Source organism: Neomonachus schauinslandi, chromosome 11, assembly GCF_002201575.2.
Source record: "Neomonachus schauinslandi chromosome 11, ASM220157v2, whole genome shotgun sequence".
Taxonomy (NCBI): Eukaryota; Metazoa; Chordata; class Mammalia; order Carnivora; family Phocidae; genus Neomonachus; species Neomonachus schauinslandi.
The window spans coordinates 1,569,851-1,596,393 of record NC_058413.1 but is presented as its reverse complement, the minus strand read 5'-3'; the positions used below and the strand labels follow the sequence as shown (position 1 = coordinate 1,596,393).

General features: G+C 57.3%; 1 protein-coding gene across 19 annotated transcripts; it reads right to left on the bottom strand.

Moving 5' to 3' along the window:
- Nucleotides 1-10,041: 10,041 nt before the first annotated feature.
- Nucleotides 10,042-23,641, bottom strand: TNNT3 (troponin T3, fast skeletal type). Of its 19 annotated transcripts, XM_044919422.1 has the most exons (17): nucleotides 23,625-23,641; nucleotides 23,453-23,466; nucleotides 22,941-22,958; nucleotides 21,719-21,745; nucleotides 21,554-21,565; nucleotides 20,568-20,579; nucleotides 20,317-20,335; nucleotides 19,983-20,002; nucleotides 17,927-17,945; nucleotides 15,314-15,359; nucleotides 14,478-14,594; nucleotides 14,299-14,376; nucleotides 13,946-14,059; nucleotides 13,727-13,836; nucleotides 13,481-13,571; nucleotides 11,649-11,689; nucleotides 10,042-10,096 (listed from the first exon to the last, which is right to left on the bottom strand). In XM_044919422.1, exons 1-17 carry the CDS (start codon nucleotides 23,639-23,641, stop codon nucleotides 10,042-10,044), a joined length of 810 nt encoding a protein of 269 aa, XP_044775357.1. The 19 variants fall into 19 exon arrangements, with proteins under 19 accessions (XP_044775357.1, XP_044775361.1, XP_044775359.1 ...); XM_044919426.1 differs by lacking the exon at nucleotides 19,983-20,002 and having other exon boundaries at nucleotides 20,321-20,335; XM_044919424.1 differs by lacking the exon at nucleotides 21,554-21,565 and having other exon boundaries at nucleotides 21,728-21,745.
- Between the last annotated feature and the right edge of the window lie 2,902 nt (nucleotides 23,642-26,543).

The window sequence follows — 26,543 nt, the reverse complement described above, 5'->3', positions numbered from 1 at the left end:
TTTCACCATTAGATGGCGGGTATTAGGTTTAGGGAGTTCCCTCTACTCCCGGTTTGCTGAGAACTTTTCTTTCTTTCTTTTTTTTTTAAATCAGGAATGGGTGTTGAATTTTGTCACATGTTTCCTCTGCAACTATTGAGATGGTCCTATGGTTTTTCTTTTTTAGTTTGTTAAAATGGTGAATTACTCTGATTGACTTTTGAATGTTATACAAACCCTACATTCCTGGGATAAACCACACTTGATATGTAATCCATTTTATACATTGTTGAATTCCACCTGCTAAAATTTTATTTTTGCATCCATGTTTGTGAGGGATAGCGGTTTATAGTTTTCTTGTATTGTCTTTGGTTTTGGTATCAGGAGAATGCTGGCCTCATTGAATGAGTTGGATAGTATTCCCTCCTCTTCAACTTTTTTTTTTTTTTCAAAGAACTGGTATGTAATTGCTATTATTCCTTCCTTAAATATTTGGTAGAATCCAATAGTGAAGCCATCTGGGCCTGGACCTTTCTTTGTGGGAAAGGCTTTAACTGCATTCCAGTTCTTTAATCAATGCAAGGTTTCTTGGGTTGTCTACTTCTTGAGTCAGATTTGATTTCAAGAAATGTGTCCATTTCATCTAACCTGTCAGATTGATAGGCATGAAGTTGCTCACAATAGTTCCTTATTATTCTTTTATCTCTGACATCTGTTCAATCTGTAGTGATGTCACCTTCCTCGTTTCTGATTTTGGTAATTCCTGTTCTCTCTCTCTTTCCTGACTAAATTGATTACAGTTTTGTCAATTTTTATGGATGTTCTCAAAAAACAAGTTTTGATTTGATCTTTTAAATTTTTTTCTATTATTTTTCTGTGTTCTATTTCATTGACTTTCGTTTGATCCCTGTTATTTCCTTTCTGGTGCTTACTTTGGGTTTCATTTGCATTTACTTTCCGATTTTCCTTGAGGTGGGAGCTGAGGTCATTGACTCGAGACCTTTCTTATTTTCTACGATAGTCATGTGGTAGTATAAATATCGCCCTCAGGACTGCTTTAATGGCATTCCATGAGTTCCCTTATGTTGCATTTTCATTTTCGTTCAGTTGACAACACTTCCTAATTGCCTTTTTTATTTTTCTTTGACTCATGAATTATTTAGTAGTGTGTTATTTAGATTCCAAACATTTGAGAAATTTCCAAGGATCTTTCTGTTATTAATTTCTAGCTTAATTCCACTATGGTCAAATAATATAATTTATGTGACTTGAATCCTTCTCAACTAATTAAGTTATTTTTTTACGGCCCAGAACATGGTCTGCACTGGTAAATGATGTGTATTTGAGAGGAGTGTTCTATAAATGTCAAGCAAGTCAAGTCGGTTGGCAGTATTGTTCAAGTCTCCTATGTCCTTGCTGATTTTGTGCCTGCTTGTCTGATTAATTGTCAAGAGAGGGTGTTGAAATCTTTGACCAGGACCAAGGATTTGTCCGTCTCCTTTCAATTCTATTGGTTGTTGCTTCATATAACTCTGTCATTCCCTGTAACCAATTGGTGTGTTTGTTTGTTAAAACGAGTTTCTTCAAACTGAGGGTTGCTGGAGGGGAAAGGGAGGTGGAGGGCTGGGGTAACTGGGTGATGGACATTAAGGAGGGCACGTGATGTGATGAGCAATGGGTATGATATGCAACTGATGAATCACTGAACTCTACCTCTGAAACTAATAATACATTATATGTTAATTAACTGAATTAAAATAAAATAAAATAAAATGAGTTTCTTATAGGCAGCACACAGTGAGGTCTTGCTTTTAAATCCAATCTGACCATCTCTGCCTCTTAATTGGGTTGTGTAGACCATTTATACTTAATGTACTTATCGGTGTGGTTGGGTGTGAGTTAATCATCTTGTTACTTGCTTTCTATTTGTCTCACCCATTCTTTCTACTCCTTTCCTCTTCTTCTGCCTTCTTTTGAATTCATCAAGTCTTATTTATTCCCTTTTATCTCCTCTGTTGGCTTTTTAGCTGTGACTATTTGTTTTATTTTAGTAGTTGCTTTAAGGGTTTTAGTTTACAGTGTTAACTTATCACAGTTTTTTTTTTTAAGATTTTATTTATTTATTTGACAGAGAGAGAGAGACAGAGAGAGAGGGAACACAAGCAAGGGGAGTGGGAGAAGGAGAAGCAGGCTTCCCACCAAGCAGGGAGCCCAATGCAGGGAGCCCAACTCAGGGCTCGATCCCAGGACCCCGGGATCATGACCTGAGCAGAAGGCAGACACTTAATGACTGAGCTACCCAGGCACTCCCACAGTTGGTTTTGGTTGATTTTCTCCTCCTTATGGGTCACGTTCTCCTATTTCTTTGCCTGTTCGATCATTTTTGATCAGATGCCAGACGTTATGAATTTTTCCTTGGTGGGAGTGGGATATTTTTATATTTCTACAAATATTCTAGAGCTTTGTTCTGAGGTGCAGTTAAGTTACCTGGACGCAGTTTGATCCTTTCTGGTCTTTTTCCGATTTGTAAGGCAGGTCTGGAGCAAGTGCTCCATTATTTATCCAGGGTTAATTACTCCTGCTATGAGACAAGACATTTCTGAGTACCCGATGCCTCACGAATATTCACTTTTCCAGTCTGTTTGCTGGGCACAGACCCTCTTCCCACCGCTGTGTGAGCAGCAGGCATTGGTCTCTGCAGTCCTTTCCAGTGGCTCTCTTCTCAGTCTTGGACAGTTTCTGCTGAATGCTGGAGGAGCCCCTCAGCATGTCTCCAAGGGTTCTCTCCCTGGACACTCCACAGGTCCTCCATCCTACATCGAGGCCTGGAAACTCTCTCAAGAAAGCAAGCTGGGCAATTGTAGGACCCAACCTGACTGTTTCCCATCTCCCTGGGACCACTGGTATTTACTGCCTAATGTCCACAGTCTTTTTTTTTTTTTTTTAAGATTTTATTTATTTATTTGACAGAGAGAGAGACAGAGAGAGAGGGAACACAAGCAGGGGGAGTGGGAGAGGGAGAAACAGGCTTCCCGCCGAGCAGGGAGCCCAGTGCAGGGCTCGATCCCAGGACCCTGGGATCATGACATGAGCCGAAGGCAGACACTTAATGACTGAGCCACCCAGGCGCCCCTAATGTCCACAGTCTTGAAAAACATTGTTTTATGTATTTTTGTCCTTTTTTTTTTCTTTTTGGGTTGTTTCAGGCAGGAGGATAAATCTGGCCCCTGTTATTCCATCTTGGCTAGAAGTGGATGTCTGCCTTTTGACAAACATTTTTTGATATATAGAAACTTAAAATTTCCAAGTAATGAAATTTACTGAGCTTTTCCTTTACTTCCCTGATGCTTCCATTGTTTGTGAGCTTAGAAAAATTTCCCCAGCATGAAAGCAGACCAACATGCACCTACATTTCTCACTAGTTTTAGTTTTAATAATTTTTTTTCATACTGAACTCTCTAATTCTCCTGGCATATATTTTGGTATTTGGCATGGAGTGAAAATCTCATTGCCTTTTCTTCTTAACACTCACATCTGATTTTCTCAACCTCTTTTATTAAATATCTTACCACCCCTTTTTCATTGATTGAGATGCTTCAGATGCTTACATATATGTGGTATCATGCTGATAAATACTATAGAATTGGAAGAAATTTTGCAACCGTCAAGAGCAGAGGGTGTGGAGTTGTAATTCACGGTCTACGGTTGAGTCCACCACTTAGTGAGTGGCTGTGTGACCTTGGGACCTGGTGTAGCCTGTTCTGAGCTTCAGTTTGCTCTTTTGGAAAATGCATATGATGAGAATATTTGCCTCTTTGGTCTACTGTGAACATTGCATGAGGCAAAGCAAAAGAAGCTTTGTCAGACCATGGGTCTGCAGGGAGCACTCAGCACATATCAGCTACAATACCTTCACTTTAGAAATCTGCTCTTAATTTTCAAATGTTTCTTAGCTATTCCTGCCTATTTTTCCTCCTCTATGAATTTGAGATTCATCTTGCCAACCACCTCCCCACCCCTGGCTCACCCTTCTCTCCCAAGTACATCCTATTCGAATTTTGGTTGAAAATCTGGCAAACCTATACATTAATTTGGGAAGAACTGATTTTTATAAACTTCTTACTCAAGAACAAATTGTGTTTTTCTCTCTCTCTCATTTTCTTTTTTTTTCAAAGTTCATTTTTATGTTTCTCATTAAACTTTGTCCTTCTCTTCCTACAGACCTTGGACATTCCTAAGAGGGTTATTGCTAAGTATTTTACGCTCTTTTTCGTTTTGTTTTGTTTTGTTTGAGAATAATATTTTTATTCCACTTTATCTTCTTGCTGGTCGTTGCTACAAAATAATAAAAAATGTCTATTTAAAATATGTATTTTGCATCTGGCTACTTTCCCGAGTTCTCTCATTTATTCTGAAAGCTCTTCCGTTGACTCTCTCGGGGCTCCTAGGAATGTGGTAGTTTGGTTTCCTCCTTTCCAGAAGTTATACATCTTATTTCCGTTTAACATCTTTGTCATTGTCTTCAGTTTCCAGCCCAGAGCTGAAGAGTAATGGTAAAAGCAGGCATCCTCATTTGGTTCCTGTCTTGGACTGAAATGCCTTCGTGTTCCACCACCAAGCGTAGATAAAGGAAGTGCTTATTTATAGTTTTCTATAGTTTCTTGAGCCTTTGTTTTGTTCTCAGAAATAAGGATTGATTTTTGGCAAGTGCCCTCCCCCCGATGTTTAACAATTATGAACTATTTAAGATACACCAGAAGGTATAAATAAAAATAGGAAGAACCTGCATCTACCCACCCACCACTTGGCTTAAGAAATAAAACATGATGAACCCTGTCTCAATGCTCTGGGTCGCCCCTTCACAGTAAAATCCCCTTCTCCTGCCTGGAAGGGACTCTTCATCTGCAACGTGTGTTCCTCACATCGAGGCATGGATAATTTGTTTTCATACTTTAAAAAATGTTATGTAAGCAATTTTTTCCTTGTGCAACTTGCTCGTGTTGTATTCTCAAAACGTTGCGAGTGGTTGCATTTAGCTGTAGGTCCTTTCTTTTAACCTTGTGCAGTCCATCTGTGACTATACCATGCTTTACCTAGCTACCGTGCTCTGGATGGGGGCTCGAACTTTCTGTAACTGCCCACAGCGACCGGTGCCCAGAGAGGGACTGACAACCTCCTCGAGCTGACCAGGTGTGGCGAGTCGCCTCCACGCACCCCCTCCCTAGCGCCGTGCCGTGCTGGCTGCGTTCAGACCCGTTCTGCCGAACCTGCTCCCCACCTCCCTCCCTCCCTGAGCCCTGAGGGAGGCTCGCAGACAAGTCTCAGAGCAAGGACCTCCTCCTCCACAGCCATGTTTCCGCCACCACACCGCCGACGCAAGGGTCGCAAGATGTCCTCTGGCGTCACTGTGGGCTTTGGATGTGGTATGCGACCAAGGCTGATGCTTTGTATTTAATTGTCGATACCCTTCCTTCTTTTTTAATTTTCTTTCTGGGGGGCGGGGGACTTTTAGGTCAGGGACAGTTTTGAAGAGTCTGGGCCAGTTGTCTAGAAGGGGGTCCCACAGCTGGATTTGTTGGGCGGTTTCTTCACGATTCGAATCAGATTGAACTTTCGGGCTAGAACATGGCTCGGGTGGCGTGTCCTCAGTGCGACCCCTTGCCGGGGGTTACCACTTGGCTAGGGTGCTGCCACCTGCTTGCTTCCCCGTTTTCAAGGTACTTTGCACTTGACAAGTAATGGGCAGGGTGCTGCGTCCACTGCCCAGGGACTGGACTGGGTGCGCCGTCCGCACCGTGCAGTCGTTGCCCCAGCCAGTCCTGACCCTCGCCTCCCTCAGCTGTCCCTCTTGTGGCTGCAAAGCGGAGCTTTTCCCAGCCTGTCCTTTGTCACCTGCTTGCAGCAGCTGGTGTGCTCCTGGAAACACGAGCCCCCCTTCCCCTAATCAACATCTGTCCTTTGCCCCCCTTGTGTGCGTGGACTGGCATTTCGTGGCGGCGTGAGGTGGTCTCCTGCTTCCCACCTCCGGTACATTCACTGACCATCCCGGGCTCTTCTCTGTGAACTCTGTACCCCCTTTGCTCATTTTTCTCTTCAGCGGCTTGTCTTTCTCCTCATGGTGCCCTGAAGTTCCTTATATACACCCAACACGGACCTGCATCAGGGATGTGCCACAAATACCCGCTCCTAACACATGGCCTGTGGTCCACTGGGCTCACGGCATCTTTTGCGCAGATGTGGGAAGAGACGGCAGGCCCCAGATGCAGTCCCTTGTCCAGAGCCCACGCCACCAAACTGAGATTTAGTAGTGGCCCAGTGCAGGGATGAGGTGGCAGCTGACAGAGCCCCGCGTCCCCCCAGGCAGCTGAGGCCGCCCTGCCCGCCCACACCCCTCTCCCTGTGCGACCTCGTGCCTTGTTCCCCGGGGCCCCTTCCTGCCGGCTCCACGGCGCTGCCTGAGTCCAGAGCCCCTGCGTGAAGCCACCGAGGCCTTTAGAGCTCGCTCACTTGGACCCTGTTTTCTAACCCGGAGAGATTCATGTTCTTAAAACTTTCTTTATGCCTGTGGAATTTATCAAACTCTTGTTTTATGGTTGGGAGGTTTTACACCTGGTTTAAGAAATTCCCCTTTTCCAACAGCTTTCCGATGCTCTCCTATAGCTGCTTCCTAAAAGTTGTAATGTTTTCCTTCTCAGATATAGTTCTTCAAACAGGGGGTGGGGGTGGGGGGGCTGATTTTTGGTGGCTGGTGTGAGGAGGTGGTACCCTGTTTTATTTATTCTCAGTGTTGGTCCATCTGCCTCCGCGATACCCCCCTGACAGAGCAGGTGTGCCCGTGGCCCTGCACGTGGGCCTGTCTTCCGTGTCCGTGTCCATGTCCGTGTCTTTCTGGGAGCCGGCACCTCCCCTCACATGGTCTGGGCTGTCCACAGCCCCCTTTCCTTCCCCACGCATGTTAGAATCAGCATGAATTTACATACGTCCTTGTGGGAACATGGTTAAGTTGCCCTGAATTCATAGATTACTTAGGGAGAATGAACACTTTTAAGCTATTACTGCTTTCTCTTAGGGAACATATAACAATCTCCAGGTATTGGTGCTTTTTAGATATTTTCAATAAAGTGATTTTATTATCTCTCTGGTTGTCTTGCACATGTTTTGCTAGATTTATCCTTATTATCGTTATGTTTTAACATTTCTGTTGTAAATGATATTTTTAAGCACTGTCCCCTAACTCTCGATCTTTCTGTCTTATGCTCTCGTGTACCCACACGGAACTCTTAATTCTAATAATTCAGAATTGCAGATTTTCTTTTTTTTGTAGATAATTATTTGGTTGGGAATAGTGGCAATTTTTTAAGGCACAAGTAGGTAAGACAAAATACTTTTTTCCTTGCCCTCCTATCCTCTTTTTTTTTTTTTTTAAGATTTCATTTATTTATTTGACAGAGAGAGAGAGAGGACATGAGAGGGAGGCGGAGGGGCAGAGGGAGAGAGAGAATCTCAAGCAGACTCAGCGCTGAGCGTGGAGCCCGACATGGGGCCTGATCCCACGACCCTGAGATCATGACCTGAGCCGAAATCAAGAGTCAGATGCCTAACCTACTGGGCTACCCAGGCACCCCTCCTGTCTTCTCTTTTGTTTTTTGGGAAGTTTCTTTTTCTTGACCCAAAGCTCTGGCCCAGGCACCTGGCCGGGGAGGAGGAAGCCGAGGAGGGCACCTTCCTGCCTAACTCTTGCAGCCTTTCCCTGAGGAGGGTGGCGCTTGCTGTAGGTGTTTGGAAGTCGCCTTCCTTGGGTTGAAGAAACTGTCTTCTATTCTTAATTGGCTGAGAATTTTCTTCACAACCTGTGTTCTGTTTCCACTGAGTTCCCCCCAAGCCTCTGCTCTGTTAATGACTCAAGAACCACCGCATTAGAGAGGAGGATGTTGTTTAAAACAATTCTTCGTACTCTTGGTGGCTCAACCTTTTTAAAACAACATCAGTCTATTCACGTTTTGCTCTTCACCTTGAGTCAACGCAGTAAGTCCCATTTCCCGTGGAGATTGGCCATTTTACACAGTTTTCAAGAATACCGTCACGAAGCGGTTTCTGATGCGCTTGTCCCAGTAGCTCTGCTTCGGCTACAGCTGTCCTCTCGTTCGGCTCCTCACCCTAATCCTCCTCATCTGGGCCTTCTCCCTCCCGCTTGCCCATGAGGCTGATGCGGGGCCATGTCACCAGCCCTTTTGCAAAAACGATGTTTGACCCTTGAGCTTGTGCATTCACTGGGAATTCCCATTATCTTCTCTTTCCTCATTATTCCCATGCTTCTCTTTCTCTGGGTTTCGGTTTCTGGCTTATTTTCCATTTTCTTGAATTAGATGCTTAACATTAGCATTTGGGGGTCCCTCCCCGGGGCTTTCCATCGGGCCCCCTTCAAGCCCCAGCATCCTGCAGCCGCTCAGCAGAGCCCAGCCTCCCCCAGGCGTGTTCACATTTCTAAACATATGCTAATGAGTTACCTGCCCCCGGTGGGACTTGGCTGCAGAGGGCTGGCCTCGGGCTCCACGTGCTGGGTGCTGGTCTATGGCTGAGGCAACTCCTAGAAGGTGTCACACGTGCTCCCCGTTTGCCGGAACGGCCTTCCACCAAGGCCCGTCTCTCCCTCCTGACTGTCTGGTTCATATCCGCCCCCATCACTCTGGTCCTCCTGGCCCGGTAGCAACTGAGATGTGCTTTAAAACCTCCCACTGAGACCCCAGACTTGTTCGTGTTCCCTGTGGTTGGCGGGTGACTCGGGAGCTCACGCCTCTCTGCATCTGCACCACTCCGGGGGGCAGGTGGGGGGCTGGCCCTCCTGCCCCTGTGCTGACCAGCTCCCCAGGGTGCGGGGAGGGGGGATGGGGGCTCCATGGCTCCCACCCGCTGTTCTGTTAAGGTGTCCCCTTTACATTACTGCAGTAAAGGTCAGTGGCCGTTAGTGCACCTGCATACGGGTGTGGCATGTGGAGCTGGGGGTGCACGAATGTGGGGGGCATGTGTGTGCTGGTGAGTTGGTGAGTGTCTGTTGGGCATGTGGCCCCGCGCGGGATGTGTGTTCACGTGGGGCATGGATATGTGTTTTGGGGCAGGCACGCATGTGCATGTGCTCTCTGGGGGTTCACCCTTGTTGTTGGGGTCCCGCCACCCCATGGCAGACCGCAGGGCACTCTCGCTCTTTCCCTCCACTCTGCAGAGCCTTCCCGGAGGGGCAGCTCCGGACTCTGAAATTCAGCTTCCTCCATGAATACTCCGCTGTGCAAGGCTCTACGTCTTCATCCAATTTTTGTGATTTATATTTTCCATAATTCTGTTTGGTCAGGATTTTCAAATTTATTACACAGTTGTGCACTGTGTTCTCTTATAATATAGAAAGAACGGTCTGTGTTTGCTGAGTCTGCTCTCTTGACACGTGCTTTCCTGCTCCTTTCCTCTGGGGGCGAGAGGCCCCTCCGGCTATGTGCGCCCCCTTGTTCCGGACCCTGCTTCTGCCCCCACATTTCCGGGGGACGCCTGTAAGGTGTCCCACTGTGTTCCCGCTCCCCTCCCCCCAGACCCCTCCAAAGGCAAAGCTCTTCTACCCCAAATTGGCTTCAGAGCAGACTCAGGCGGTGGGGGACTGCTCACGGGGGGCAAAGACCCCTGCTGAGGTGGAGAACTGAGGGTCATAGGAGCTTGCAGGGTGGGGGGGACAGATGTGGAAGCCACTGGCAGGCCCGGCTACATGCCCTGACCTCTGAAGGGAGTCCCCAGTGTCCCTCAGACCCCCGACCTGCGCTTCTGTCCTCCCTAGCCCACCCACTCAGTCCCCTCCTCCAGTCCGCGCCCCCCAGCGCCCCCCATCCAAGAGCCAGCACACACTTGGTGGAGGGGAGTCTGCCAGCTTTATTCACAGACCCCGGGAGATGGGGGCAGCCAGGACAGAGACGTGGGGGGTGCTCGGGGGTGGGCCCCGCGCCCCCAGGCCTGGGGGCCAGATGCTGCCGCGCAGGCTGCACAGGCCGAGGGTCTCTGCCTCTGGGAACTCCTCTGGCTGCTTCACTTCCAGCGCCCGCCGACTTTGCCCTTGGCCGGGGCCCCGGCCTTCTTGCTACTGCAAATGGAAGCAAGTTGATCTTCAGCGGCTGGGTGTTTGGGCCCTCGGCCCAGCCCCTCCTCGGCCCCCGGCAGACCCCCAGCCCTGACAGCTCTGCCCACCCAGGCCGCTATCAGAGCGAAACGCCCAGTCTGACCTCAAAGCTCCGGGCACACATTCCAAGCACCGGCGACTCACCTGTACCTGGCCCGGCTGGGCCTGGGCGCCTTGTGCTGGGACAGTTAGTGTGGTTAGGGGAGGGACCAGCGAGCACAGGACACCCCCTAACCCCTGCCAGGAGCTTGGGTCCAGGGGCCCCACCTCGGGTAGACCCCAGGCCTGCCAGGGAAGCTGTCTCTGCAGATGGCTATCATCGTCCCAGTGACTGTGGCCTGGAAAGAGCCTCCCAGGTCACAGCCTCCTGGGGCAGGAGAGGCTCCGGACAGTCAGCTACCTTGGTCCCTGACTCTTGGCCAGCGGACCGGGCCTGGTAGACTTGGGGCCTGGGAGGCCTCCGTCCGGCCTTCAGTCCCCTGTTAGAGCTGGACCATGGAGTGGGGGGAGGTCAGCACCCTGCAGGGTGGCCATCCTTAGGAGCCTGCCCTGTCTGTCTGACGCCCTCTGCACACCAGGGAGCCAGGAGGGAGTTGGGTGCTGGGTCAGGATGCCATGGGTGGGGAACGGTGTGTGGGCCCCAGAAGCCGGCCCTTTGGGACGACTTCTGGCTGGAGAAGGCCTTGCAGTTCCCAAGGCTGGCTTTGGGAGAAGCCCTGGCCCCGGTGGCCGTGCCCGTGGTCCGTGTCCTGCAGGGGTCAGCCTGAGTACCCTTACACGCATGCACACACACATGCACACGCGTGCACACGCATGGAAGGGCTCTCACAAGGCCCGCATCAGCCGCACACAACAGAGCCCAGGGAGGACGGGGTCACCTTCACTAGTTCCCCAGGGTGGAGGATCTTAGCCCTGGGAGCAGTAAGGGGGCAGGGGCCAGTGGAGGAGGGAAACCCCCATCTGAGCAGTCCTGGGGACCCTGCACGGTGTGGGGTGGGGACGGGCTCAGCGACCGGGCTGGGAGGGACACCTCGGGGCAGGTGGAACCTTTCCCAGCCGCTGTGCTCATGGGTCCCGCAGGCCCCGGGGTGACCTTACGGACAGAGGGTTCACGCTCCGAGGAACCAGAGGCTCCCCCGGGGCTGCAGGGACAAAGCCCAGGCTTCTGACAGCCCATGCCAGCTCACTGCTGAGGCGGCTCAGTGTGGGGGTGTCCATGAGCCCCGTCTGGCTCTGCCAGGCTGCCGGGGAGCTGGCCCGGGACCGCCCATGTCCCCGCAGTTGGCCTCCTCCCAGGCTCTGAGGTGAGGAGGGGGCAAGAGGAGGCTGCAGGTCCAGGGGTGCAGGGCCCAGACATGCGGACTCCAGTGGCCACTGGTTAGTCTTGTTACTGCTCTGCCGAGGGCTGGCTGCCACTGGGACTGGCCGAAATCGCTGGGCCCGGGGTCGGGCAGTGGCGGCCGGCCTCGTGGGGCCACGTGCCCCCCACAGAGCCCGGGGCAGGAGGGCTACTCACTGCTTCTGGGCCTGATCGATGCGGCTCCTGAGGTTGGTGATCTGCGAACAACACAGTGACTTACCTGGCAGGTCCAGGCAGGGCCAGACCGGTTGTGGCCGGCGTGCCTTTCTTCGGTGGAGTCTCGCCGCCTCGCCTGGGCCGCCGCGCCCTTACTGCGTCCTGGCTCCTCTGGGTGGAAGACACCAGCCCTCGGCCCTTGAGGTTCTTGCCTCTGACTTACTTTTGGTGGCCCGCGCTGGAGACCCGGGCCAAGACACACAGCAGCTCTGGAGCTGGCCACTCACCTGCAGCCTGCGGCGGGATGCGGGGCGGGGGCGTGGGGAGGGAGGCGAGGTTGGCAGAGCCCCCGAGTCTGGTGGCTGCTGAGCGACCAGCCCTGCGGTCCCCTGGCTCCCTCCTCCTGACGGCCCGGGCAGAGAGGCTCAGGGGAAGGCAAGGCCCTTCCCCCACCTGCCAGCAAGGACAGCAGGTCAGCCTCAGCAGCCACGGGCTGCAGGTGTTGGGGAGGGGTGGGGACCGGAGGCCGTGCCCGCCGCCGCCATCCGCAACGAGCCGGGTTTGCCATGCGAGAGGCTCACCGTGCATTGCACACCACGAGCCTGGTCCAGGGTGGACTCTGCCTACTTACAACTTGGCCAGTATCTCCACTCTGGCCCGCATATTCATGATCTAGAAAGACCAAGATGGTTAACAGGCTGGGCGGGTGGCTGAGGCTTCGGGGCCTTGCTGTGTGCTGGGCTAGCCCAGGCCTGGGCCCTCGTGGCCCTTACAGCCCCCCGGGGATCCACCATGGGTCGTGCACACGTGTGTCAGGAAGCAGTGGGTCCCTGATTCAACCCCATGGACCCACTTCTGCAAGCCAGCCCTCCAATCCCAGGGGACCATCGGGAGAGGGCAGCGCTGTCCCTGAGCCTGGACACTGAGGAGCTGCAGGGATGCGTGTGCTCTGGGGGGGGGGAGGCAGCCCCAGGGCCGGTTGGATGGTCCTCTTCCTGGTAGAGGTGAGCAAACAGGCACCGAAGGACCAGGCGAATTGCCCTAGGGCATGGCTCTTGAGAAGGAGCCAGGAGTCACTGGACACCCTTTGTCTTGGTGGCCTGTAGGGACGGCCACGGGAGATGCCCCTCGGGTGTGAACTGTCTTCCACCAGGGACCCTGGAGGACACTGAGGGGTGGGGGCCGTGCCTCTGATGGGGAAGCGGGAGGTGTCTGAGTCTGCACAGAGCAGGCTGGTTACCAGGATGGCACCCTCTCCCCAGGGCCCGAAGGGCCTCCGAGGGGACAGTATCTGCATAAGACTGCTGTTCTGAGTTGTGAGCCCCTCCCAGGCAACTCTAGGCAGCCACCCCCCACATGACCCAGTCCCAGACCCCTTTCCCAGCTGCCGAGTGGGGATGCGTGACACCCTTCTGCCTGCTCTGACCGAGGAAGGGACAGCTCGGGGACCGAGCCCAGGACCCCCAGGGGCTCTGAGGAAGCAAATGTCTCTGGCGGGCACGGCTGGGACCTGGCTTTGCAGAGAAGGCTGTGAGGGAGGCCACCCCGGTGCCCGAGAAACCTACTGCTACCCAGGGTGGGCTTTCCACAAGCCCCAGGCAATTCGGGAACTGGACCCCGAGGCTGCTCAGCCCTCTGCTCTCCCTTGCGGCCCTCAGAGCAGGGCCGATTGCTTGGGGGCATGGAGGCGGGCTCAGAGGGTGCCCCCAGCCACAGTCTCTGGCAGGGTCCATGGGGACAGCCAACATGGGCTTCTCAGGGCCGTGGCTGTGGGGACTTGGGGAAGCGGCGGCTCCCGGTGGGCGGCCGAGCTGCAAGGTGTCTGCACTCACATCATATTTCTGGCGCTTCAGCTTCTCCCCAAACTCGAACTTGTCGGTCTCCAGTTGGTAGAGGGTGTCCCAGAGCTCCTTGGCCTTGTCCCTGGGAAGGTGGCAAAGGTGCAGCTTGGCTGGGTAAGCCTGGGAGGCAGGGTCCAGGCCACCTGCGGTCCCCCTCCGGCCACCATGGAGAGCCAGCCCAGCGGCCTCCCGGGAACCTCCGAGAGCTGCTGCCCCTGGGCCGCGACACCTGCCTACCTCAGCTTGTCCTCGCCAAGGTGGTCGATGTTGAGCGGCTTGCGTCTCTCTGCTAGCACCTTCTTCTTCATCTCCCGGGCGGTCTGCTTCTTGCCTCTCTTCTGGTCGGCCTGTGGGGCACGAGCGAGGGCCCTGGCCTCAGGAGGGGAGCACCGCACGGCTCAGTGGCTGTGGCCGGGGGTGCAGTCGGAGGTCATGGCTCCGAGGGCCCGTGCTCACCTTGGCCAGGTAGCTGCTGTAGTTGGCGCCCATGGAGGACAGGGCCTTCTTCTTCTTCAAGTCATCCTCAGCTCTCCTCTTGGCATCCTCCTCCTCCCTCCGGGCTTTCTCTTCCTGTGGAGACCCCGTCCCCAAGGCCCTCAGTGCTGGGCCGGGGCAGCCCCCGTCCCCCGGGCAGGCTTCCAGGACCCACCCTGGGCTTAGCACTTTCTGCAGGGTCTGCAGGACATGGGGAACTTAGCCAGGGTCTCCTGTCCCTGACCGGTGTCAGGGGGATGCTCAGGAGGAGGACAGGGAATCTGCTCTGGTCACTGGCTTGGGGTCCGGGGTGGGAGAGGGGACATGGGCCTCACCGCCAGTCTGTTCTGGCGCTCCTTCTCCTTCTCGGTACGGATTCTCTGCTGCTCAGCTCTCTCCGCACGGCGCTTCTCCTGCGGCCGGAGGAGCAGCTCAGCCCAGCCTTGCCAACCCCAGCGTCCCCGCACCAGAGCGCCTGGTACCTCCACCCCCACCCGCAACTGCCCCAACTCACTATCCTCTCCTTGAGGGCAATCAGCTCCTCTTCCTCCTTCTTCCGTGCTTCAAAGTGGCTGTCAATGAGCGCCTGGAGCTCCATGAGGTCCTTGTTCTGGCGCTTCTTCTGGATGTCCTGTGGGTGCAGGAGGCCCCTTCTCTTGAACCTCATCTTGCCTGGCCCACCGTGCAGCAGGCAGTCCCTTCCTGTGTTCCAGCAGGGACACCCTGCCTCCTCTGGCCACTGCAAACTCTGAGGGTGGCCAGGGACCTTTCGCCCTCGCCATGTCCCCACGGCTGCTGCCCTCCTGGGGGCCAGAGGCTGCCCGATCCCTTAGCTCCAGTGTAGGAATGGTGCCCTCCCCATGGGTGAGTCTAGGCCCTGCACAGCCCTGAGGTCATCAGCAACCCTGGGATGGACTGGCTCTGGCTTGGCTCTGTTGTCATCCCCAGAGATGTTCTGCATGGGCCAGACAGAGAGGGAACTGGTGAGTGAGGTACTTTGTTAAGTAGATGGATGGATGGATGGGTGAATGGATGGGTGTGAATAATGGATGGATGGACACATGGATAATGGGTGGATGGATGATGGATGGATACATGGATAGATGGATGGATGGATGGGTGGGTGGGTAGATGGATGGATGATGGATACATGGGTGGGAGAGAAGGGAAGACAGATGTCGCACACTGAGGGAGTTTCCTCTGGTCCAGAAATAAATTAAGGCAGAATTGCCTGCAACCAGGAAGTGCTAGTTCTGGCTGCTTGAGAGCAGATGACCTTCACAGGTCTGGAGCCTGAAGGCTAGGGGTTGGAGGGTGGAGGCCGTGTTGATCCGGGTCCCATAAACTTACATCAAAGTCTACTTTCTCCCCTTCCGGGATCTTAGGAGCAGTGAGTCTGAAGAAGAGAGAGGCTCGTGAGCAGGGGCAGGTGGAGACCCTACCAGGGTGCTGGCCCTCCTGCAATCCCACCTGGGCACCCAGCTGAGGACACACTGCCTGACCTTTATTCTAGTCAGATGTATAACCCACTGTCCCCAGGGTGGCCGAACCCCTTTGAGAAGGTTTCAGTCTCTTCATGTCCCTCTGTTTTGCCAACATCTGGACATCGAAAGGCCATTTCAGCCCCATCTGTCCAGGAAGGGCACTCTCCCTTTTGTTCTCAAACGAAGAAATGCAGCTAGGCCAGGCCAGAGGCAGGCTGGTCACCGCAGGCCCCCGAGGGGTGTTGGCCTCTGTGGCCAGGAACAGCTGTCTTGACCCTTTGCAGGTCTCTGACCCCTCCTGAATCTTTCTTTCTGGGGACCCAAAGGAAGGGGCCTGAGCAGAAAACGGTTTGGGGAAGAAATGAGACCCCCGGATCCGGCTGGCCATAACCCGCCATCAGCCGTGGGCCCGGCCCCCATGCATTCCAGATGGAGCAAAGAGTTAAAACAACAACAAGGTTTTTCAAAACAAGCCACAGAAGAACGTGGAACTGAATATGGACCCAAGTGCTGGAACGGGAGAGGCTTTCCTAAGCTCAGAAGCACCAGAAGGTCCCACTAGGGGAAAGATAGCCAGACGACTCCACGCAAATGAAAAACTTATGTATGTGAAAAAAAAAAAAGAAAGAAAAAAGCAAAAATTGAAAGGGGAAAAAAAAACCCAGCCCAGACTAGAAAAATATTTTCAGCAAGCACAGAGAAGACTTATATCCTTGTGCAAACCGATGGCTGAGAGCACGTGGAGACGTCTCTGCCGTTAGATAAATGGGCAGGAGGCGCGCGCTGCCAAGTCTCGGGAAGAAAGGCGGCCAGTTAGCAAGCACGCGGGAAGGTGCTCCTGGAGCCATCCGAGGCGTGCGGGCCAGAGCGGCCCTGAGAGGCCCCCCTCATCCATCAGTGTCCCTGGGCGCGGCGGCAGCGCGGGGCACAGACCCGCTCACGTCCACGGCGGAGCCTGCACTGGAACGGCCCCCGTGGAAAGCAATTTGGCAGCAGACGTCAAAAGCCTGAAGAACGTTCATACTCTTTGACCCAGTAATTCCAGTTCTGGGAATGTGGCCTAGGGAAATAACCCGAAAGACAGAAAATGCTTTCCACTCAGCATTATTTATGATAGTAAAATATTGGGGAAGGCCTTAATGTCCTGCAGAAGAGGAACGGTTAGAAAAATTATGGTTTGTCCAATTGATGGAATATTATGTGGCCATTCAAAATATTTAAGAAGACTATGTAAAAACACGGAAAAATACTTATGAATAGTGCTAAATTTTAAAAAAGCAGAATTGAAGGTTGTATAGACAGTACGATGTTTGAAAAACAGCTCAGAGTTTAAATCTTTTTTTCCGAGCCCTACGCACGGAAAGAGTAGGAAGAAGTGGGGCTTTTATTCTTCCCTGCGCCTTCCCGCAGTCTGGCTGGCGGGCTGGGAGAGTTATAGACGGTTTTTTTCTTCTTCATTGGACTTTTACGTATTTTCCAAATTTTCTTTAATGAGGTGTTTTATTTTCATAATGAAAACACAAACATTTTTTTAAAACTAGAAAATATCTGGGACCCAGCAGTGTTATTTAAAATTGCTGAGAAATAAAAGTGCAGGGGATGGGAGCGTGCTGGCCGGACCCCTGACGCGCCGCAGTGCCCGCGGACCCCCGAGGGCGTCCCACGCGGGAGCACAGCCCGGGTGCGCTGGTGCAGGTCCGGCCGGACAGCACCGGGCACAGGAGGGACACTCAACGGGACTGGGGTGGGGAGTCACGCACTGTGCGCTTACAAGTACTCGTTGAACACAGAAAAGTCAGAATCGTCGGGTTAAAAAACAAAATCTCTGAAATGCTCACAAGTGGGTAAAACGCAGGAAAGACCCTCCAGATGAGGACGACGGTGCCCCAGAGGCCCCAGGGCTGTGAAAGATGGCGGGTCCACTGGTGGTTCTGTTCTGAAGGGGCCACAGGGGCGAGACCCTCCCTCCACCCACCTCTCAGGGCCGCCTCTCGGCTAGGGCCTGGGGGGGACCCCATGGCGGGCCGGCAGCCACGGGGGACCAGGGAGCACCCCTCTCTGTCCCGTCTCCCCCAGCCCCACCCCCCATTCTTCGTGGGCCCCCCACCTCCTCCTGCAGGGAGTCCTCCTTGCCTACACTGGACAGTAGGGCACAGCCACACCCCGCTGGGCCCCCAGAGTTCATCTCTGCTCCTTGCTGGGAAGAAGCGCCCTGGTGAACTCTGCTCCCTACCTGTGGGGGAAGGTACCAGCCGCCCCAAATAATCCCATTTTCATCAGGGCCTTTCGTCAGACGCCTAGAGCTTTAAATACCAAATCAAGGAGCAAAGATGCAGCCACTTTCTCTCAGGGGTTTGGGGGTGCATCCCCCACAGAGCCCAAATGCGTTGTCTTCTGTGGGACCCCAGTTTCCCAGGTGACCTTGGTCCTTGTCCCCCAGCCCCGCCAGCGTCCAGCCCTGCCCAGGCCCCACACTCACCTGGGTCTTGGCTTCTCCTCTGGCCACCACGGCGCCGGCATGGGGAGAGGGAAGAGAAGCCCGGTGAGTGGGGTGGTCCCCTCCTGCCCACAGGCCCCTGGGGGCGCCCCCGCCTAGGGGCTGGGGGCTCCCGCCTGCACGCCCACCTGCTTCTCCCTCTCCAGCTGAGCCTACCAGCCATGCTCCCGTCCTGCCAGCAACAGGAGAAGGTCCCTGTGGGCTCCCAGGAGGAGAGCTCAGGGCGCGTGGACCAGGACGTGGCCAGAAGGGGGAATGCGGGACGAAGGAGGGATTGCAAGCCAGAGGCACAGAGTCCTCAGGGGCCAGGCAGGGCAGGAGGAAGGAGGAAGGAAGGTGGTCTGACGGGAGGGGGCAGGGATGGGGACTGAGGGGGAGGGGAGGATGCACCCCTTGTCCAGGCCCTTGGTCTGCAGGCCGGTCCCCACTGACCAGCCCACTTCTGTGTGGGGCAGAAGCGTGCGAGCCCTGGGCTGCAGAGCCCCGTGGCAGACGCCCTGTGGGACAGCCAGGCCTGACCCCGGGAAAAGGGAAGAAAAACAAGGCAGGTGAGGGAGAGGGGTGCGGAGCTAGGGGGTCCTCTCCATCTCAGGGTCTGTCCAGACACAGCCCGGACCCTCAGGTCGAGCCTCCCGCAGAGGGCCGTGGGGCCCAGGCTGGATTGCCCCCGAGGGTGAAGGCGCTCCTGACCTCCCTGCAGAACCTTAAGAGGCTGCTCTTCCTGAGGCTGGATGGGGCCCCCAGCTCTCCCTCCACCACCCCCTGGGGCCTGCCGTGTGGCGGTCCACGCAGGCCTCCAGACCTGAGATGAGCCCCCACCTGCTTGCATGATCCTGGCTGCCCTCACGTGGGGGTGCTTCCTCTGACCACCCCCACCCTCAGGCCTCAGAGAGGTCCTGGCTGGCCGGGTCACAGCCTGGGGTCCGCACAGCCTAGCAAGGTCTTGTCCTCAGCCCTCGGTCTCCGCCCTGGGCCCTTGGCCTATCTGAACCCAAGGAGGCCTGGCTGAGAACATGTGTTGGATCTTCCGCACTCCGTCCTCTGCCTGAGGCAGCCCAGGGAAGGGGGCTGGGGGGCTGCTGTACGTGCACTGGGTGTGGCCCCTCGGCTCCCCTCGGCTCGGGCTCCCCTGGGTGCTCAGGAGCCCGCCACATGCCCACTGACAGCACTTTGGCCATTTAGCAAGTGGGCTTGATGTCACCCTCTCCCTGCACCTTGGGGGGGGGCTGTGAGCATGGGGAAACGGAGCAAGAAAAGGGGGTGCTTTGGGAGCAGGAACCTGACAGAGGGGTAGAAGGAAGGCTTGGTGGGGAAGAGGGGCGCCCCTGAGGTGTGCTTGCCTTCTCTGGGGGCCTAGTTGGAGCGGCTCCCGGGTGCAGGGGGGTGTGGGGGGGAGGCCGAGAGCAGGAGAGGGAGCCCGTGGAAGGAGGGGCCACGCCGCAGCCCTCCTGCAGCGGTGGCTAGCGGGGGGGCGGCCTGGTGCCACCCCCACCCCCCCACCATCTGCCTGTCTGCCTCGGCCTCAGGGTGCCCTGCTGACCGTGGGCCCCTACAGGCCTGCAGCCCCCTGGACACCTCTACCTGCACGGCCGAGTGTCCGCCGCCCCACGCGGGGGCCAGCACACCCCTTCATCGTGCAGGCGGCCTCTCTGGGGCCCAGGAAGGGAAGATACTCTCAGGCTTGTGCTCGCGGTTCAGGCCCAGCCCGGAGGCCCCCGCGGCCCCACCGAGCGGAGGGGCCAAGAGCTCCCTGACTCGAACCTGCGAGTCCCCTGCCCCCACCCAGGCACGGCCCACCCAGGGGCCTCCTCACGCCAGGGCGTGCCTGGCTGCAGCCCAGGTGGTGGGTGGGATGCGGGACCTGACTGATTGCTCCTTTGCACGCAAGGCCCCTGGCTGTTCCAGGTCGCTGCCGTAATGCCTCGGGCCTCAGCCTGACTTTCTGCTTCACCCCACTTGGCCCTCCACCCTCGCTTCAACCTCACCCCTCCTGACTCCCCCTCTGACGCGCTATCCGGGGCAGGGTGGAGGCGTCTGCCCTGTCTCTCCTCCTCTGCTCTTCTCCACCCGGCCCTGTGCGGTCCAGAGGGTCCTGGTGGACCTCAGCACCCTCCTCCCAAGGCCAGCACCCTCTCGGGCCATGGGCTCTGCACTCGGTGTTGGGGCTGGCCGCCCCCACCTTCCTGCTGGTGGCCCCGGAAGGGCCTCATCCCCACACCCCTGAGGGGTGTGCGCCGGGGGGCCAGGAGGAAGCCTGCACCCAGACCCAACCTTTCCCACCGTGTCCCCAGCCCATGGGAAGGTGGTGGGAGTCAGGCAGGGAGCGAGGCTGGGGGGAGGGAATGTGCAGGGATGTGCTCGGGGGCGGGGACGTACCTTCTTGGACCTCCTCTGCAGGCAGAGCACAGTGGGGCGGGGGAGAGAGAAAATCAGCCGTGAGCCCGGGCAGAGGCTGAGGGCAGGGGTGGTGGGAGGGGGCAGAGGCGGCGGGGTCTGAGCAGAACCACACTGTGAGTAGGTTACACGGGGCCCCTCTTGCTCCTGCATGTGGCCTGGGCACACAGCCACACGTGGTCACTCGTGTGCATGGGCACCCACACGGGACTGAAGTCATGGCACGTACCTGGTTCATGGACTTCATGGGGGAGGGAGGGCCACGGAACAAGAGGTCAAAGGAGGAAGGATCCGAGGTTAATGGAAACACCGGTCGCCATTCGGGAGGGTCAGTGGCCGAGGGCAAGGGGCAGGGAGCGTGCGGGAAGCCATTGAGACACGGTGAGTGTTGGTGGGCATCGCCGGCCCCAGATCCTGTCCCTGCCTCGCTGACCTGACGGGGAACTGGGGCTCAAGGGTGGACTTGTGGGGGGAAGGGGTCCCCACCTGTCCTCCACCCCCCAGGAGGGACCGGCAGGGGCTGACAGGCTCTGGCTGCGGCCTAGTACGGGGACACAGGAGCCGGCAGGGCAGGGCCCACAGCCCAGGGGAGCAGGCCCAGAGGGCACCCCACTTCTTGCCCCCACTGCCCTTGTCTTGGCCTCCAAGGGCACACGGACATGGGCACCCGCCCCGGCTGCTCTGCCCACTGATCAGATCGCAGGCTCCCCAACCCTCTCATTGTCCCCCGGGATCCCGAGGAGGGGCCCACGGGGCAGGTCTCGGGGGCATGGCCAGGGGACGTCCCTGCTGGGGGCTGATGGGCTGTTTGTCCATCACCCCGTGCTCACCTGCCATCTGACCTGGGGCCCTGACCTAGTCAAGGGGTCAGATTCAGCCGCAGGCTCTCAGTTCCCCACCCTGGGCCAGAGGCCGAGTTTCAGGGCTGGCGAGGCCAGGCCCGTCCAGCAGTACCCCCACCAACCCAGTCTCCCTGTGCTGGGTTCATGAGTCCCATTTGCAGCTCAGCCTGAGTCAAGGGAGTGCCTGGCCCTCGGGGACCCCCTCCCACTCTGGTCAAGCATTGGCCATGGTTAGTGGGTGATGTTAGGGCCACATGTGGGAGTCCTTTGCTGGCTGGCACCTCGCTGCCTCCCTGCCCTCTCCCCCACCCTGCGTGGGCTCCAGCCAGGCCCTGGGCCCCACATGGGGATCAGAAGTCCTGTGTCCTCATACCTTCTTCATGGACTTCTGCAGGTGGAGGAGCGCCAGGTGTGCAGGCAGCAGGAGGAGAGAGGAGAGGTTAGGCCAGGAGCACACAGCACATCCTTAGGGGGTGGGGGCACGCTGGGCGCGGGGGCGCAGAGCGCTGAAGATACTTGGGGGGCTGGGGTCCTGGACCCTGCTTACCTTCCTCCTGGGCCTCTTCTGAGGTGGGAGCAGCGGGAGGGAGAGAGGAAACAAGGACAGTCATTTAGGGGTACACCTGGTGTGGTGGGGAAAGAGACCAGTCCCCCAGGAGAAGGGGTAACTGGCGGTCCGGGCTGGAGGTGGGGAGCCCTGGAGACCTGGGCCTAGACCCTGCCTCTGTCCTGTGACCACCCCTGGGACCCCAGGGCTCAGGCTTCTTGCTCCCTCCTTGGGGCCTAGGCCCCCCAGATGGGCCTTGGGACCCACCGCCTGCCTGCCCGCCCCCACACGGGGATGTCTTTGCGGGAGGGTCTAGCCAAGTCCTGTTCCGCGGGTGACGGAAGTGAGGACAGGGGACGAAATCCACTGTGGTAAGAAAAGCCTGGGAGGGTCCAGGCAGGCGACGCGGTCTCTGCGCATGCCCGAGGTGATGTGGACGCTGAGGGTCTTGGAGGAAACGGGGGCAGGGGACCCTTCATGTCCGCCACATGGTCTTCCCTGGGGAAGGGGCAGCTCCCCAGGACCACGTGGCCTGCTCAGAAGTGAGTTTTTCCACCTTTTCAGCACAAAAAAGAAATGTTTTGCTCACGTTGTTAGGGTAGCCAAGTGTTTTCAAAATATTTCCAAAACACAGCACCCAGCACACCTCACAGCTGGGCCCTGCCTGGTGAAGTTGCGTGAACGCTTCCCTGGGCCTGAGCGCGTTCCAGGGATTTTGGAGGAGCACCCACCCGGGCTTGAGAGCTGCCTCTCCACGCGGTTCCCAGGTGCGGCAGCTCCCCTGCGCCCCACACCTGCCCGGGCACGATCGGGAGGCTCCCACAGACGCCGGGCCGTGTGAGGGAGGGGTCTCCAGATGAGCCCGGAGACTATGGCCCCAAGGCGGGGATGCTGAGAGACACGGGGACACAGAGACAAGGGAGGGAGAGACAAGCGGGGTCCACACAGCCGGCCCTTGATATTAATGAGGGTGAGTCGTAAAGCACACGTCAGGTCTGTCCACACGGTAGTACCAGGACGGGTATAATGAACGATTGACGAGTGTGTGTCTATTAGTGGATGAAGATGTGGGAGATTAGAGGTGACAGCAAGTGGTCATTAATGATGAGGAGGATGGGGGTCCAAGAAGCCCAGTGGGGGTGAGGCCACGTCCCGAGCTGAGTGGGGCGGCCTGGGCCAGGGTGGGGGGGGCATGTGGGGCCGCCAGGATTACCTTCTTCCTCGTACTGCTCTGCAATGGGATAGAACACGGGAACCGTATTAGCGGGCGGCCCTGGGAGTTAGCTGCCCCACCCCCGACCCACCGAGGAGGGGGCCTGGGGGGCTTGGGCTCTGGACACCCTGGGAATCCTGCCGGGGCAGGGGGCGGGGGGCCCAGGTCCCCCTGGGAGAGCGTGGCGAGGCCGCCAGCCCCGGAAGCCCTGGCCCGAACGCTGCCCTGGACAGCTCTGCAGGGCCTGCTGGGCGTACAGGGGCAGGGTTCAGATGTGACCACATCTTGGGATTGTCCTGGGAGGAAGAGGGGACCCCGAGTGCAGGGGCAGGAGTGGGGAGCCCATGTTCAGAGGGGGTCGGTCTAGCGCCCACCGCAGCCAACGTGGCAAAACTCGGGCTTCCCACCAGGGCTTCCCAAGGAGAACCGTGCTGTCAACGGCCTTACGGGCTCGTCTCATGTGTGACTTGTCCCTGAGGGTGGACGGAGAGGGAGAATCATTTGACACTTACCCTCGACCTGTTCACTGTTGGGGCCGGGGGTGGGGAGAGAGAGAGAGAGAGAGAAGGGCTGAGTTGGGCTTTCACTCTGTGTCTCCTGAGACCGCGGGTCCCCTGGCCTCTGCACACAGCCCAGGTCCAGGGGGCCCGCGCAAGGCGTGTGGCTGCCGGGACAGGTACTCACACTTCCTCATCCGACATGGTGGCGGGACTGTTTCTGTGGGGGAAGGAACGCGACCAGAGTCAGAATGGCCTTGGTCTAGAAGTGCTGGAAGGGGTGAGTGTTGGGCTCCTAGGGCTGGGGGTGTGAGGGGACATCCAAGGACAGGGTGGAGGCCAGCTCTCCGGCCTGGGATGGGCCTCCTCCGCAGCCCCCACCCCCAGCCCTCCTTGCTGGACTCTGATCCCTCCCCGCCCCCCCTTCCTGCCCTGGCTCCAGCCTGGAGCTTGGAATCTCGGGGCTGGACGGGATGTTGGAAGGTCGTGGCGTCCACCCCCACCCAGGGCAGACATCCTCTCTATAGCATTCCCCGAGGAGGGTCATCCAGAATGCACAGTGCTTGTCCAGACTGTTTTGGACAGCAGAGAAGTCCTGCCGATGTGGCTCGAAACCTGCTTCTTGATGGTCTCTGCCTTTGGGCCGAGGTGGTTGGGGGTTCACCGGGAGCCCCTAGGTGACAGAGCCCCACTCCCCCAGTGGGCATGCTGAACCTTCCTGGGTCTTCATGCCTCACCATCCCCATGACAAGTGCTCCTGGTGTGAGCCCAGAGCTCCCTTCCCCAACTGATGGTTTCCTGCAGGGACCCCACATTCCCCTATGGGGGTGCCCTGGGAGTCCCCCACAGCCCCTGTGCAGTCCCCTCTCCCAAAACCACAAGGATGCATGAGCCATTCTCCTTGTCTCCCGCCACCCCCACAGAGCAGACTGGGCCCCGAGCTCATGGGGCCGGGGTCTGGGCTGTTTCTCTGCGCATCCCCCAGCCGGGGCCCTGAGCAAGAACTGAGTGGACAGCCCCATCCGGCCGGCCCCTCTCAGCCTGCTTTCCCAGGCCCCGGGGATGCTCTTGAATTTGTCAACGTCTGCAGGGAAGCTCTGTGCCCGGGCCCGGCCGTACGTATGCAGGTGCGGCCGGCGCCGGGCCAGCGCGCTCGGGGACACTCGTTCCGTGAGCTGGCCCCCGCACATGACTGAGGGGCCCGGGGCTTGACACACGGCGTTCAGGACAACATATCGCAGCTTAGTGGAAGACACAGTAGTTGTGCCCCCAACCCCCCGGGAGCTTCGTATAAGAACACAAGCTCATCATCTGAAGATGCATGTACATCACATCGCCAAGGTGGGAACGGCTTTCTGATGCCTCTGTCCAGAATGTTAATTTTCCCAGAGCAGTTTAAGCTCCGTGCAAAATTAACCCCCAGATCTCTGCTCCCCCACCCCAGCCCAAGAAACGGCTCTTTCCTGAAAGAGGACTCTGCTGCCCCCTCAAGTTAGAGCCTCCCGCCTCTGCGCAGCTGGGGGTCTCAGCCTCCTCGTGGGCCACTCTCTAGGGTGGGAGGGTCAGTGAGAGCCCGGGCTCCCCTCGACCCTGGCAGGGCCCTACACCTGTCAGCAGCCTCAAGAGGGGGCGGCTGTGGCCTGAGCCCAGGGGCTGGTTATTTTTAAGAAGACAGTGGCAGCTGGGGTGTCCAGAAATAGGCACCCAAATTAGCCAAGACACCTCTGCCCAGAAACCCAAGACGCGGGGAGGGGGGCTGTGAGGGGAGCCGCCGGCTCAGGTCTCCTCCTGGCCAGCTCCCCAGCCCCCAGCCCCCGCAGGTGTCCCAGGCCCGCCAGAGCTCCTGCATCTTGCTCTCCCGCCTTCTGGGCTGTAGTCCAAGGGCGGGGCACCAGGAGGACCCCCATATCCCCAGGCACGGTGCCTGGAAGCCCCTTTTGTGAGTCAGGGCAGCAAAGACTCACCGACGTGGGGGAAGCTTCCCCAGGATCCTGCCCCTCTGCCCAGTGGAGCCCCGAAGGCTCCACCACGGGGTGGCTCCATGCCCCCAGCTCGCTGTCTGTCGGGGAGGGGCCGGGGTGGGGTGTGCTGGAGGGCAGGGGGCAGCATTTCGACAGCTGGGAAGGAAGTCAGTTGTCCATTTCGTGCTCTGCCCTCAGCGTGGAGTGGGGGAGGGAGGTAGAGTGAAAATAGCTCCTGAGGTCAGAGCTCCTTGGAGACGCACACCCTCCTTCCCTCCTTCCCAGGTGACACGATGGGGTGGGGAGGGCGGGAGGCCCTGCCCCCCACCGGCTGGGGGCCCCTGGCTGCGTCAGCCGGCACAACCTCGGCCCCCATCCTGCCCTGCAGGGGCTCCTTGCCCGGGTCTCCCCCACGATGGGATGGCCGAGGGCATCCAGAAGGAGCCGGCAGGGGAGGCGCGGGGAGGGCGGGAAGGGCAAGGAGCGTGGGCGGGGCCTCTGGGGCGCAAGTGCCCTCCTCCATAGGCAGAGGTGGGGGACAGATCCCAGGTTCCCACTCCGCCCCCGGCCTGGCCCTGTTTGCTCCTGTCCTTGACCTCTGGGAGCTGTCCCCGAAGCCCCCAGCCGCCTCTCCCCATGGAACCGCTCCTGGGGTCAATTACACGAGACCCCTTGTGCTTGGCTCTACAAATGGTGGGGTTGGAGGCTATGACCACTTGAGGCCAAGAGCCCCCCACTCCTGAGGGGAGCTGGCCTCGGCCCCTGAGCTTACTGGAGTCCCGTGGAAAGGCCCCGGGGGCGAGCCAGGACCCTGCACCGGGCGGCCCTCTGAGCAGTGGGCCGTGTCCTTCCTGGGCTCTCCATCTCGACACCTGCACCTCTCCCCAGCCCTCCGCCCTGCTTCCCTCCAGGGAGCCCCCACCTGCCTCCTCAGGCCTCCCCGGCTGCTGGGCTGTGGTTTGGAACGGCTTCCCCATGTTCGGGTCGGAGAGCATCACCCTCCATGCCAGCACCCTTGGGACCTGGGGGTGGCTCTGTGGGTTCTCCAAGCTGCCGTGCTCAGAGCTGAGACATGTGGGAACATGGTGTCCTGGACCCTCAGCACCCCGGGACCCCAGATGCGCCTCGAATGTCGGGCCGGCCCT

Bases quoted from the DNA above. Each gene is read 5' to 3' on its own strand.
- TNNT3 (XM_044919422.1), bottom strand. The intron at 14,595-15,313 runs GTAAGTTTATGG...CTGCACCCACAG, and splicing joins GGGAGAAAGTAGACTTTGAT to GACATCCAGAAGAAGCGCCA. The intron at 13,572-13,726 runs GTAGGCAGGTGT...CCACCTTCCCAG, and splicing joins CTTGGCGAGGACAAGCTGAG to GGACAAGGCCAAGGAGCTCT.